This window comes from Rhinopithecus roxellana, chromosome 17, assembly GCF_007565055.1.
Source record: "Rhinopithecus roxellana isolate Shanxi Qingling chromosome 17, ASM756505v1, whole genome shotgun sequence".
Taxonomy (NCBI): Eukaryota; Metazoa; Chordata; class Mammalia; order Primates; family Cercopithecidae; genus Rhinopithecus; species Rhinopithecus roxellana.
This window is the reverse complement of record NC_044565.1, coordinates 104,339,749-104,355,126: the sequence shown is the minus strand read 5'-3', so window position 1 is coordinate 104,355,126 and position 15,378 is coordinate 104,339,749. Positions and strand designations below refer to the sequence as shown.

The 15,378-nt window shown below is 37.9% G+C and overlaps 1 protein-coding gene across 7 annotated transcripts in view; it reads right to left on the bottom strand.

Annotated features, from left to right (window-relative positions):
• The window catches only part of THADA (THADA armadillo repeat containing), a 349,614-nt gene that overhangs the window by 330,949 nt on the left and 3,287 nt on the right, over nucleotides 1–15,378 (bottom strand). For all 7 annotated transcript variants that reach the window (XM_030921220.1, XM_030921218.1, XM_030921223.1 and 4 more), the window contains 9 exons: nucleotides 15,247–15,346; nucleotides 14,878–14,972; nucleotides 13,711–13,841; nucleotides 10,031–10,179; nucleotides 9,879–9,911; nucleotides 9,581–9,629; nucleotides 4,945–5,132; nucleotides 1,772–1,866; nucleotides 293–513 (listed from right to left, as the gene is read on the bottom strand). In XM_030921220.1, coding sequence (XP_030777080.1) covers nucleotides 293–513; nucleotides 1,772–1,866; nucleotides 4,945–5,132; nucleotides 9,581–9,629; nucleotides 9,879–9,911; nucleotides 10,031–10,179; nucleotides 13,711–13,841; nucleotides 14,878–14,972; nucleotides 15,247–15,322 — 1,037 coding nt within the window. In that variant the 5' untranslated portion in view covers nucleotides 15,323–15,346. The remainder of the gene's footprint in view (nucleotides 1–292; nucleotides 514–1,771; nucleotides 1,867–4,944; nucleotides 5,133–9,580; nucleotides 9,630–9,878; nucleotides 9,912–10,030; nucleotides 10,180–13,710; nucleotides 13,842–14,877; nucleotides 14,973–15,246; nucleotides 15,347–15,378) is intronic.

The window sequence follows — 15,378 nt, the reverse complement described above, 5'->3', positions numbered from 1 at the left end:
CTGCATCCTTGGCCTCCTGGGCTCAGGCAATCTTCCCACCTCAGCCTCCCAAGTAGCTGAGACTACATGTGCATGCCACCACACCTGGCTAAGTTTGAAAAGTTTTGTACAGAGAGGGTCTCACTATGTCACCCAGGCTGGTTTTGAACTCCTGGCCTTAAGTGATCCTCTTGCCTCAGCCTACCGGGAGGGTAGCTGGGATTACAGGCACAAGCCACTCTAGCTTTTGGACTACATCTTTTAAATGTCTTACAAGTGAAACAAAATATGAGACGATAGCATCAAAACTCACTGTGAACTCAAGGTGAACAAAACATGTGCAGTATCCAAGAGAAGGGCCTCCCCACTCCGACCCATGCTCCCATTCTGCCAGTCCAACATGGCAAGTGTCCCCTGACACAGGAATAAGACAGCTGACCCAGAGACGTTACCACAACAGAGGCTTCTGCAGCTGCTCATAAACCACTCGGGGACGCTGGTGCAGTCCACTGAACGAAGAAGCACACTGCTAATCTGGAAAAATATAGCAGAGCTAATACACGTAAAGCTTTTAAAACTTTTCAGAGATATTTCAAAATACAAACCCAAACATCTCTTTCCCTGAAAAATCCTAGGAAAAAGGACTAAACCCAAAGATAAAATACCCACAAATGTCATTATTATTGTATTAGTATTAAAGGAAAAAAATTACATCAAGTACGTGAATGATTTTGCTGGTTGGAATGTACTGGCAGAGCACAACACATCGCCACCTGCAGGTGGATAAGCTTAACAACTCTTTTTTTGGTTTTTTTTTTTTTTAAACAAATGCTTTTAGAGGTGATTTGAGAAATAAACATCTTCAACTTATCCAAAGATAATTACTTTGTGTGATCTCATAAAATAATGCACATATATTTTTCTAAGGTAAGGTAAAAAGATAAAATAAGTTTCCATATAATATAGCAAGCAAAAAAAGAAACCTACTAGTAAAAAATACAAGGATTGGGGCCTAAATTATCAAATTATACTTTCTATAAGAAGCAAATTTACTGAAAAATTGACTCTATCTAGCATGCTTCCTGTCTAAAGTACATGATTTGGGTTATTCTTAATAAAAAAACACATTTATCAGAAAGGTTATTACTGTGTATGTATCTATACATTAATATGCATAATTTTAACATTAAAAATATCTTGTAACATACTAATGAGAGATGACACTGAACAAACAGCACTAGAAAAAACTAAAAGAATATACATCAAAAATGTTTATAGTGATTATCTTTGTGAGATGGGCTTACAGGTGACTGTTAGTCTTTTTGTTATTGTTGCTTTATCTGAAATTTTGGAATTGTCTCTTATTATAACAGAAAAGGGTCATCAGAAGGAACCAGACAATGCAAAAAAAAATTCTTTTAATTCACTTCTTTAAAAATATTTTTAATTTTCTTTTTTAAGAGACAAGAGGTCTCACTCTGCTGCCCAGGCTGGTGCAATCTTATCTCACTGCAGCCTTAAACTCCTGGACTCAAGTGATCCCCCCACCTCAACCTCTCAAGAGCTGGGACTACAGGTGTGCACCACCATATCCAGCGAATTTTTTTATTTTTTGTAGAGACAGGTCTAGCTAAACTCTCCAGGTCAATCTCAAACTCCTGGCCTCAAGTGACCCTCCTGCCTTGGCCTCCCAAAGTGTTGGGATTATAAGTGTGAGCCACTGCACCAAGCCAAAAATATTTTTTAAACATACTCTCAATAAAGTACAATTCTAAAAAGGAGATGCACTTACCAAATGAGGAATCTTTTCAGATGGGTGAAATATAGTCTTAATAAAAAGAATAATAGCTAATCCAGACGTGCTCTGTACAGTCTGTAATAGATCATCTATTTGGCAAAAAAGAAGACAGCTTATGTTAAATAATGAATATTCTGATACAGTGGAAAGAGCAGATGCTGAGCAGCCAGATAGGCCTGGCTACAATTTCTAGTCTGACCACTTCCTGGGTGAATAGGTCTTACATAAATTATTTAAAATCCCACAGACTCTGTTTTCTCTTCTGTAAAATGGGATAACTCTTAACTGACACAGTGTCAGGTTTAGATGAACAATGAATATAAAGGCTTTTTAGAAGCAGTCTCACTCTGTTGCCAGGTCGGAGTGCAGTGGCATGATCTTGGCTCACGGCAACCTCTACCTCCCGGGTTCAAGCGATTCTCCTGCCTCAGCCTCCCGAATAGCTAGAATTACAGATGCGTGCCACCACACCCAGCTAACTTTTGCATTTTTAGTAGAGACAGGGTTTCACCATGTTGGCCATGATGGTCTCGATCTCTTGACCTTGTGATCCGCCCACCTCGGCCTCCAAAGTGTTGGGATTACAGGCGTGAGCCACCGCGCCTGGACGAATATAAAGGCTTTTAAGCCCAGCATATAGATGCTCAATAAATGTGATTCCTTTCTCTCTCCTCTAACATAGACTTTCTTCCTCTGCAATTACTGCTTCCCTAACAGCAACACCACCTGTCCCTTCCTCTCCACCAATGCCTCTGTATCCCAATCACCATAGACATAGACTTTTTCAAAAAGAGATTTCAGGGCTTGTATAAAGAATGTACATAAGTGCTAACTACAAACTTTGCTAGCACTGACACTGTACCCATAGCAACCAGTTTCGACTAGTTATCTTCTTTTTGTTTTATCTCTATTAGCCTCTAATAACATGGTGAATTGTTCAACCTGGGGAAAGAAGTATGACATCATAAACTACGTACTAAATATCCATTCTGCCCTTCAACCCTGATAACAAAACTGTGACTTTGATTGGGGAAGCCACATGCCCAGCCAAAAGCAGGATACCTGCTTCTTCAATCTTCTTTGCAACTAAAGGTAGGTATATAAGAGGGTTCAGGCCAACTGGATGTAAGCCAGTCACTTGAGTATCCTGATTAAAAGTAAAAATGCAACTGGCCTTCCTTCTTCCTGCCTTGAATAAAGACACATCTGGAGCTACAGCAGTCATATGGCAATCACAAGGCAACAAACGTGGGTGAAAGCCAACCTGCTGAAGATGGCACAGCAGAAAAGCAGAAAATGTGTAGGTCATACACTGCCTATACCAGTTCTGGATCAACTGCCTCTGAACTTGTTATGTGAGAAAAGAGGTTTGGTTTTCAGTTACTTGCAGCTAAACACTTTACTGATTATGAACTTTAAAATGCTGGAAAAGAATAGTACTGATTAGGTGCCATCAACTTTTCAGAAAAGAAGCTACTTCTTTTTTTTTTTTGAGACAGAGTCTTGTTCTGTCACCAGGCTGCAGTGCAGTGGCATGATCTTGGCTCAAGGCAACCTCCGCCTCCCGGGTTCAAGTGATTCTCCTGCCTCAGCCTCCCGAGTAGCTGGGACTACAGGTGCATGCCATCACACCCGGCTAAGGTTTTTTTTTTTTGTATTTTAGTGGAGACGGGATTTCACCACGTTGGCCAAAATGGTCTCAATCTCCCGACCTCATGATCAGCCCACCTTGGCCTCCCAAAGTGCTGGGATTACAGGCATGAGCCACCACGCAAGGCTGAAGCATATTAAAATCATGTATTCTCTACATTTCATTAGTTAGAGAATCTTTTTTAGACTAACACAGTCCTCTTTTAAAAAGTTAATAACCTCTGAAAAGTTTTCTGTAAGTTACGTCTTAATAAAAGTAACTTCAACTACTTTCCTTTCAATACCTGAGAACCCAGGCAAAAAGAAAAATGGAAATACTAATTGGACAAAATATAGCTAAGAGTTTCATTACCAGCGTTAAAAACACAATGAGGATGGGCACGGTGGCTCACGTCTGTAATCCCAGCACTTTGGGAGGCCAAGGCAGGCAGATCACCTGAGGTCAAGAGTTCCAGACCAGCCTGGCCAACATGGTGAAACCCCGTCTGTATTAAAAATACAAAACAAAAAAAAATTAGCCAGGCATGGTGGTGCACACCTGTAATCCCAGCTACTCGGGAGGCTGAGACAGGAGAATCACTTGAACCTGGGAGGCAGAGGTTGCAGTGAGCCAAGATCACACCACTGCACTCCAGTGTGGGCAAAAGCGACAGACTCCCCATCTCAGACAAAAAAAAAAAAAAAAAAACCCACAAACAATGAGATGCTATTGTTTTCCAATCAGCCTAGCAAAACCAGAGTCAGTTATTGTTTTTTACTAACAAGAGCTCTAAAGAGATCCCATTAGCATGTTTTTAATTAAGTTACATTCATACATACATTACCATATAGAATGGGAAGTGAAGAGGATAATTCAACTTTTTATATAAATACTTGTGTTAGGGATCACTTTTTTGTTAATCTTATTATAATAATAAACCACAGATTCCAAAAAAAGTGACAGAAAACAAATTTATAGCTTAATAAATTATTTAAAAGTGATCACCCCTGAACCTATCTTCCAAGGCAAGAAATAGAACTCAGCCACTCAGGTTGGGCACAGTGGCTCTCACACATATAATCCCAGCACTGTGGGAGGCCAAGATGAGCAGATCACTTGAGGCAAGGAGTTTGAGAAGAGCCTGGCCAACACGGCAAAACCCTGTCTCTACTAAAAATGCAAAAAATTTGTCAGCTGTGGCGGCACCCTCCTGTAATCCCAGCTGCTCAGAAGCTGAGGCACGGGAATCACTTGAACCTGGGAGGTGAAACCCAAAATGCGGAGGTTGCAGTGAACCAACATCACACCACTACACTCCAGTCTGGGCAGCAGAGTGAGATTCGGTCTCAAAAAAAATAAAATAAAATAAAATAAAACCATGTAATCCAGGGCCTCCCTACATTTTGGGAGGCTGAGTAAGGATACATTCCACATCTCAGTTAAGTATCACTTTTCATACTGTTAGTAGGAAAAGCTGATTGGCACTCAATTTTAACTGTCAATTATATATCATTTGTATATAATTTGTTACACTTACCATCGCTTAAAAACTTGGTAAAAATACTCAGCAATCCACACATATGTTGCCATATGGGAGAATTGGAAGCCTTCCAAAGATTTCCCTGGAAATCTTGTACTTTCTGTACTAACATCATTGAAACTCTAATGCCTACCAATAAGTCATTCATCAACTGTGTTTGAATAATATGATTTCCAGCACATTTTCTATAAAGAAGAAAAGACATTATTACAAAAGGAAATTCAAACAAAAATGTGAACATTTCTAACTCCCAGCAAAATAAACACATTCCTCAAAGGCCCAAAATCAATTTTAAATTATGATAATGTATTCCTCTCTCTTCCATTCGTACAAACATTCCAATTACGTTGATATTAATTGCAAACTTTCAACACCCTTTACTTATCAACATATCCCTTTTTCTCAGCCAACAACTAACTTCACTTCTTTTAGGGCAAAGATAAGAAATCAAGAATGAATGACAGAACTTGGGCTGGGCGAAGTGGCTCACACCTGTAATCCCAGCACTTTGGGAGGCCGAAGCAGGCAGATCATTTGAGGTCTGGAGTTTGGGACCAGCTTGGCCAACATGGCAAAACCATGTCTCTACTAAAAATACAAAAATTAGCCAGGTGTGGTGGTACATGCCTGTAATCCCAGCTACTCAGGGGTCTGAGGCAGGAGAATCACTTGAACCCCAGAGGCAGAGGTTGCAGTGAGCCGAGATGGCACCACTGCACTGCAGCTGGGTGACAAAGCAAGACACCATCTTAAAAAAAAAAAAAAAAAAGAATGACATAACTTACAAACCTGAACACTCTCTCAACATTGATATATTTTCCTTCCCTGGCTTTTTTTTTCTTTTTTGAGACACAGTCTCGCTCTGTCGCCCAGGCTGGAGTGCAGTGGTGCAATCTGGGCTCACTGCATCCTCCGCTTCCCAGGTTCAAGCAATTTTACTGCCTCATCCTCCCAAGTAGCTGGGATTACAAACAAGCCATCATGTCCGGCTAATTTTTATATTTTTAGGAGAGACAGGGGTTTCGCCATGTTGGCCAGGCTGGTCTCAAGCTCCTGAACTCAAGTGATCCGCCTGCCTCAGCCTTCCAAAGTGCTGAGATTACAGGTGTGAGAAACCGTGTCCGGCCCCTCCCTGACTTCCAAAATGCCAGGCTCTCTCGCAGAATTTCCCCTACTTCACCAGCACTCCTTCTCAGATACCTTCACTAATTCATCCTCTTCTCCCTGATCTTTTTATGTTAGGAAAGTCCAGGACTCAGTCTTTATTCCTCTTCTTTTCTCCATCTAATTCTCTCCCTTGCTGATCTCTCTTAGTTCATCAGCTTTAAATTATAATCTACGTGCTGATAATTCCCAAATTTTTATCTCCAACCCAGACCTCTCTGTCTAATTCCTTTCTGGTATATCTAACTTACTGATATTTTTACTTGGATGTCTAACAGACATCTCTAAATAAGTGAACTTATCTTCAACTCCAAATCTGCTGTACCTGCTGCATCTTTATCCTACAAAAACACTGTAATCATCCTTGCCACCCCTCCTCTCCACTTCATCTATAGGAAATTCCTGTTGGTTCTACCTTCAAAATACATCTAGAATCAGACCAACTCCACTGCTATATCTTGGCCTGAGCCACTCTCATCTCTCCTTGGGTTACTGCCATAGCCTCCTAACTGGTCTCTTGCAGCTTCTGTCCTTCCCTCTCAGTCAGTTCTCAACACAGCAAAACACAGAATAATCCTAATAAGGCAAAAGTTAGGAAAAACAACTTGGTACTTTCTCAAAAACTTAAACATAGAATTATCTTATGATTCCACTCTTATGTATATACTCAAAAGAGCTAAAAGCAGAGATTCAAAGATATACTTGTACATCAATGTTTATAGCAAAATTATTCACAATAGCCTAAAGGTAGAAACAGACCAAATGTCCATCGACAGATGGATTAACATGTGGTCTACACATACAATGGGATATTATTCGGCCACAAAAAGGAATGAAATTCTGATACATGCTACAAACGTAATGACCCTTGAAAACAAACCTGTAATCCCAGCACTCTGGGGGGCTGGGGCAGGGGCACTGCTTGAGCTTAGGAGTTTGAAACCAGCCAGGGCAACATGGTGAAACCCTATTTCTACCAAAAATATAAAAACAGGGCATAGTGGTGGACGTCTGTGGTCCCAGATACTCCAGAGGCTGAGGTGGAAGGATCGCTTGAGCCTGGGGGGCAGAAGTTGCAGTGAGCCACGATCCTGCCCTCCAGCTTGGGTGACAGAGCCAGAACTTGTCTCAATTAAAAAAAAAAAAAAAGGAAACATAAATGAAATAAGCCTGACACAAAAGGACAAGTATTATATGATTCATAAGAATCACCTAGAATACGCAAATTCAAAAAGATAGAAAGTAGACTAGAGGTTACCTGGGGCTACAGGAAATGACTTTTTTTAAAATAATAAAATTTCCTTTCTTTTGGACACACTGAACTTGAGGTACCTGTAGAACATCCAAGCTGAGATGTCCACAAGTCAACTGTCAACTGATATTCATCAGTCTACCACTCAGGAAAGAGATCTAACTTGGAGTAATAAATTCGGGAATCCTGAGTATATAGGTGGTGGCTGACACCAAAGTGGACGTTATTAAGCAGTTCAAACAAACAAAATAAAAAGGACAGAACCCACCTTTACACAATGAGCATAAAAAGAAGAGCCAAAAAGGAGAAGAGACAAAGAGTTCCTGCTATGGCAAAAGGCTACCTTGAGTGAAAGATGATGATGTACAGGTATTATTTCTCCTCTCTCCCAGAACCTCCTCAAACCAACAGCCATAAGATTTAAAACGTAAAAAGATAAATTCTAAAGGCAACCAATATTCAACAAGACAATAACAATAATATTTCAGAAGCTGCAAAACAGATGGATGAGTGATAACTGACAGCAGAATCAAGAAAAGTGGACGCTCAGCCAGGGAACAAGCCCAGAAGCCATTTGATTTGTAGTACCAAATGGCTCAGAAACTGTTGGCACTATGTACTCCTTGATGTGGAGGTAAATATAGGATTGAAAACAGGAAGACTAAACACCTCCGAGCCAGCAAACAACCTGTTTATCTTTAGAAAAGGTAAAACAGGTGTCTGGCAAGGAAGATAGCACACACAGATAAGGCAACAACATATTACAAAAAGGAGAATTAGGTAAATATATGCACAACGCAGGTCAAATATTGAGACCTCAGCCTTCTTCCCTCACTCAGGAACCAGACTATTAAGACAATGGTTTGGAAGATTCTTCCATGGCAAATTCAGTATCTAAGCAAAAAGATTTAAACATACTGACATCTTTAGGTTTCCCCAAGGAAGAGTTCCCCCAAGAAACAGCCCAGCTAGACTAGCCTACAATAAAATCAGCAGTCAACTCCACCCATAGGCACAGACATTCAAATCAATCCTCGGTGTCCCATTATTAAATATGACTACCCTAGCCGGGCACGGTGGCTCACGCCTATAATCCTAGCACTTTGGGAGCCAAGGAGGGAGGATCACTTGAGCCAATGAGTTCAAGACTAGCCTGGGCATTATAGTGAGATCTCATTCCTACAAAAAATTAAAAATAAAAAAAAATTAGCCAAGCATTGTGGCAGACACCTGTAGTCTCAGCTACTTGGGAGACTGAGGTGGGAGTATAACTTGAACTCGGGGAGGCAAGAGGTGCAGTGAGCCAAGATCGTGCCACTGCACTCAAGCCTGGGCAATAGAATGACACCCTGTCACACACACAAAAAAAATTTATAGATAGATAGATAGACAGATAGAAAGAAATACATAATTGCCCAGCCAAGGATCACCAGACTTCTGAGGAAAGCTTCTAATAAGAAATATACTGAACAAAACCAGCAAACAGAAACAAGCAACTTGGAAGAAACAGAGACTATGTAAAGATGATAAAAAACAAAAAACTATCATGAATACATCCTCAGAGAAATAACAGAGGATATTTCACTCACGAAATAAAAACAGGATGCTATGAAAAAGGAACACACTCAGGTGAGGAAAAGAGCTCTTTCACTTATTCTCATAACAATTTATTAAATTTTTAATTTTTAATTTAAATATTTTAATATAGTTTAAATATTAAAATTTTGTATTTATTAAAATTAAATATCAAACCTCTAAAAAATAAATTTAAATAATTGGGTCTAATATTAATGGAGAAAGGGGCTGGGCACAGTGGCTAACGCCTGTAATCTCAACACTTTGGGAGGTCAAAGCTGGTAGATTACTTCAGTCCAGTAGTTTAAGACGAGCCTGGGCAACATAGTGAGACTCTGTCTCCAAAAAAATACAAAAATTAGCTGGGTGTTGTGGTGCATGCCTGTAGTCTCAGCTACACGGGAGGCTGAGGTGATAGAAACACTTGAGCCCAGGAGGTTGAGGCTGCAGTGAGCTATGATCACACCACTGCCCTCCAGCCTGGGTGACACAGCAAGACCCCGTCTCAAAAAAATGTAATAGTAATAATATTAATGAAGAGGGATGAAAAGATCACATTCTGAGACTTTCAAATTTTTCTGTGTACAAAGACAATGTACAACTGCAAGTGTGTACACACAAATGCCAACATATAGCACTTGCCTATTTTCTTCCAGGATTTCAATTAAACTCTTCCGCAGAAAATGAAGCACTGAAACAAAAGAATATGACAAACCAGAATTTAAAACTGTGAACTTCAACTTCGATAAAATAAAATATTTTATATCACTTATATAAAATGATACCATGATATAGAAACAAAAATTTAAAAAGAAGGGGCATGATGTACCTGAATTCTCTACAATGTTCTACCTATTGCCAAGAAACTTAAAAGAGCCAGTTCCAAAATGACTCATAGAAGCCATCAACTCATGGAACAAAATAAAATAATAGGACTTACCATTTTTAAGCAGATTATTAACACCTGCTCTACCTGTAGAGGAAAAAATGAACACTGGTAAGGAGTTTCATGACCAAAATTAGTATCATTTAAAACCTATGATGTGATGAGAGGCGTTAGCCAGAAAAAGGACTAGAAAAGTGCTGCCTTACCCAAGTTAAAGTTCTCCATACAGGAAGATATATTGTCAATTACTTTCCTATAAGAGTATAAGTCAGTAGTACTCAATTCTTCCTGAAGACGAGAAGTAAAACGGTGTACAGCCTCAGGTAGAAAAAATTCAGGTAGGCTATTTAGTGAGCTAGAAAAAGAAACAAATATTAAAAATCTGACAATCTAATAGCCCCAGAATATGTGGGGAGGGAAGAGAATCATACAAATGTGGGAATACTGAACTAAACCTTCAAAATACAGCCAGAAAATTACAACTCCACACTAACATCACTGGAATTCCCTGTCAGCTCATCTGGTCTCCCTGCTTCCATCTTGCTTCTCTCCCATATCCCAGATTATTCTCAGCAAAGTAGGCAGAGTGACACTGTTAAAACACCATGTCACTTCTCTTACCAAAGCCTCCAACAATATCCTTCTCGGTTAAAGTACTAGACGAAGTGTTTGCAGTGACCTACAAGGTCCTCCCTACACAATCTGGCACTACCATAAGCTCCTGACCTCATCTTTTTTTTTCTTTTCTTTTCTTGATTTTTAAAACGGCATCCATCACAATCCTGACCTCATCTTGATCCTTGTTCACTTAGCTTTAGCCACATGGCCTTGCTCTGTTCTGACATACCAGTCTTTGCTCCTGCTGTTTCTTCCATCCAAAATACTCTTCTTTCAAATATACTCAACAATCATTGCCTCATTCCTTTCAGGTCAATCTCAATTATCTTATCACGTCTGAGCAAAGCTATATGAAGTGACCATAATATTTTAAATTGTAACCCTCACCCCATCCTTTATGTCCCCTTTCCTCCCTCCCCGCTTTTAGACAGCACTCATGCCATCTAATAGCCTATAAATGTTACTTATTTACTTTGTCTATTTTCTATCTTCCCCTTAGAATGTAACCTCCATTCTGGACTGTTTCATTCATTCTACCCCCAATTCCTAGAGGGAGTGCTGAAACACAGTAGGCAGCCAATAAAAATTTATCAAATGAATAAATTAAACATATCAATTTTGCCTCAATTAATATAAATCAAAACTGATAGGCTTTGTTCTAAATATAACTGGACAGTTCAAAGATTTTCTGGAAGAAAAGAATTCAAAAATAGGAATATTCAGAATAAGAAAAGTCACTAGAGGGATGACTTAACATTGATACATAATTAAAACACATTATCAAATTATAGTAAATAAAAGTGTGGTGTTGGTGTATGAACAAATGGACCCAAATCAGAAATTAAACCCATGTATATATGTGAACATATAACACAGTAAGGTGGTGTTCCAAATATGTGGGCAAAGATGGACTTTTCAACCGTTTGGATAAGTGGTTCCCCATATAAAAAAGAAAACTAAATTGGATCCCTACCTCACACTACATTCAAACCTTAATTCCAGATGGACGTAACCGTTGAGCAAAAAAAAAAAATAGTATAAGGCCTGCAAATAATATTGTAAATAATCTTGTATTACAGAAAGCATATATAGTAAGGTATAAAACTCAGAAATCTACACACACAAAAATTAGCTGAGTTGATAACCAAAATAAAATTTTAACTTTTGTAAAGACAAGACACCATGAGAGAGTTTAAAGACAAGTAACAAAGGAATGTATTTGGCATATCATCTATACAGAAGTCTTATAAATCAAGAAAACATTCTAACAAGAAAATGTACAAAGGATATGTAATAAAAAAAAAAGTCACTCAAACTCCACACATTAAAAAATGTTCAATCACACTAGTAATCTGGGATACATAAATTATAATGATAGCATTTTCACTCATTAGATTTTAAAAGATTTAAAGATTCATATTATCCAATGTTGGAAATACATGAAGAAGAAATAAGCATTCTAACTCAATTGGTAGTCTGGGGGAGTACAATTTAACAAGAATTTCAACAGGCCTAATTTTTGGTCCAGAAATTCCACTTCTTGGAATTTATCTCAGAGAAATACACATATATAATTATACACATAAGAGTATCACTGCAATGGGGAAGTGATTACTTTAAAACATGTAATATAAATCATGTAATATGTACCATACATAGATACGTATATGTCATATATATGGTACATTTAAATTTTGGTATATTCATATTACAGAATATTTATAGCTGAAAAAGTAAGGACTGTTGGCAGGAATGTAAAATGCTGCATATTGAAAACAGTATGACAGTTGCTCAAAAAATTAAAAATAGTATGACCATATGATCCAGCAATCCCACTTCCGGGTATATATCCAAAGAACTGAAAGCAGGATCTCAAAGAAATATTTGCACACCCATGTTCACAACAGCATTATGCACAACAGCCAAGCAGTGGAAGCAACCCAAAGGTCCACTGAAAGATGAATGGATGAACAAAACGCAGTATATACACACAACAGAATATTAAGTCTTTCAAGAGAAGAAAATCCTGTCATATGCTATAGCAGGGATGAACCTTAAGGACATTACGTTAAGTGAAATAAGTCAGTCACAAAAACACAAATACAAATATTACACTAATATGAGGTATCTAAAGTCATCAAATTCCTGAATGGAAAGTGGCTGCCAAAGCCTGGGCGGGAAATGGGGAGTTGTTACTTAATGAGTACAGAGTTTCAGAGCTTTGCAGATGACAAGGTTCTAGAGATCACTGCACTGCAATGTGAATATACTTAACAATAGTGAACTATATACAATTAAAAATCATTAAGACTCAAACATCGTATGTTCTCACTCATAAGTGGGAGCTAATCTATGAGGATGCAAAGCCATAAGAATGATACAACAGACTCTGGGGACTCAGGGGAAAGGGTGGGAAGGGGGTGAGAAATAAAAAGACTACAAATTGTTGGGTACAGTATACACCGCTCAGGTGACGTGTGCACCAAAATCTCAGAAATCACCACTTACTCATGTAACCAAATACCACCTGTTCCCCAAAAACCTATGGAAATAAAAATTAAAATTTTAAAAAAAGAATTCATTTAAAAAAAAAGGTTAAGACTGAGGTTTTACGTTACGTCTTTTACTACAATTTTTTTTTAAAAGGATTATATGACATGGAAATATCTCTAAGACATTCTTTAGTGAAAAAACAAGCTACAGAACATTATGTAGAATATAATCTCGTTTACAGATACATAAAAAAAAGTAGAATGTAACACACATATGCAGACCTCAAAGAAAAGGTCTAGAAAGATAAATACCAAAATGGTAAGTGACAATCTTTACTAAGAAAAGATAAGTCCTAAACAATGAAATGGAAGCCTTACCTATTGTTTCATATACTTCTATATAGCTTGAAATTTTTACACCAAGCCTATATTCCTGTGTTATCTGTGCAAATATATATTTAAACCAAGAACAGACAGGACAAAAAGAGGAAAAAACAGCAAGATGACATTTAAACATAATCAATAAATGTAAATGGATTGAGGGAGGAGTTAGAAAACTACAGCCCACAGCCTGTTTATTAAGTCTGTGACCTAAGTAGGCTTTTTATATTTTTAAAAAGTTGTAATTAATCAGCGAAAACAGAGAAGAAACCGTATGAATGAACTTTTTGTGATCTGTATCAGTTCAGTTTTATCAAACCAAGGAAGGAACTTTAGTTACTTTCGGTCAAATTCAACACTTTTTAACACCCGATTTCCCTTCCTTTTTTTCTTACCTTGCCAATACTTTCTTCAAGGGATTCTTTAGACTCAATGAAAGATAAATGCCTGCTAAAATATCCAAACAACTTTGAATAGTGGGATCACACACGCCATTTTTATCTACTTTCTCCAGCAGAGGCACAATCTATAATACAAAACATTGAAGTAATTTTTCTCATATCAAGTATAGCAAAGTAACATGGTTCCAGATACTCTTTAAAGTCTCAATTGCTGGGCACAGTGGCTCACCCCTGTAATCCTAACACTTTCAGAGGCTGAGGTGGACAGATCACTTGAGCCCAGGAGAGTTCGAGACCAGCTTGGGCAACACGGAGAAACCCTGTCTCTACAAAAAAAATACAAAAATTGGCCAGGCATGGTGGTGCATGCCTGTAGTCCCAGCTACTCAGCTACTCAGGGGGCTGAGGCAGGAGGATCGCTTGAGCCCAGGAGGTTGAGGCTGTGGTTGAGCCAAGATTGCACCAGTGCACTCCCGCCTGGGTAAGAGAGAGAGACCCTGTCTCAAAAAAATAAATAAACCCTGTCTCAAAAAAATAAATAAAATAAAGTGTCAATTATAATGTGAAATGTTTTCCATACTCCACTGTCAAGGATACTGACTTAAACACCTATTTCACTATTTATTAACTTTTTAAACTCATGTCCCCAACTCTCTCTTTACCCTCCAGACCCACTTCCACAGAGAATTACAGACCTGTTAACGGCTTACGGTAAAGAACAGCTGTGGCACGATATAAAAACCAGTAACAAATTTACTTACTTTCCAAAAAAAAAAACTATGTGTGCTCAAATGGTAAATCCTAACACTGAAATACTAATAAGTATAATATTTATATTTTAAATTAACTTTTAAATGTGCCTGCTAAAAAGTTTTGAAGATTCATATATTTTAAAACTTATCTCCACAAAAGAGATATGCACAATTATCTTCTACCTTATCTATTTACAGCTCAATTATGATAGAAGCCTGAATATGGCTTCTATTGCTGCTTTGAATACGAGGATATTATACAATAAACAGAAAAGAAAAAAAAATACCTATTTGTTAATGATAAACTGATATGCAATAATTAGGGGCCAAAAACTGTCAGTGATTTTTTAAAATTCTTAATAGCATGATACTCTTAAAAACGCATTCATGAATATCAATTCAGACTTACCTGTTTAACATAATGGATTTGCGACACTCCATCCGTGAGTTGTACACAACGTAACAGCAAAGAAGCTAGATTTTTCCCTTCCACATCAGCAAAAGCTATATAACATATACAAAAAAATTGTTTTCAATGATTTAACAGTAAGTTAAATAAAACTTTGCCTTTGTTGTGCATTCTACAAAATTTTTTAATTATAAACCAAAGCAATAGGTGGAACATAGTCTGAAGACAGAATTTTAAGAAAATTTTTACATCCAAAACATAAGGAAAAATATAAAGAATTTGAATATTATATGCTAGGGGTCCCAGTGATTAAAATACTCTGCTTGCAAACTAGAAAAAAATATATAAGGGAAACCAGAAGTCACCTACATTTCAAAGTTTCAAGGTCCTGACAGCAAATGGTCAACACAGCAACTTGCATTTCTTTCTTCTTCTTTACACCCATTTTAAATAGAATTAACAGTAGTCACTGCAAGAAAGAAGACTTTAAGGCATTAATGT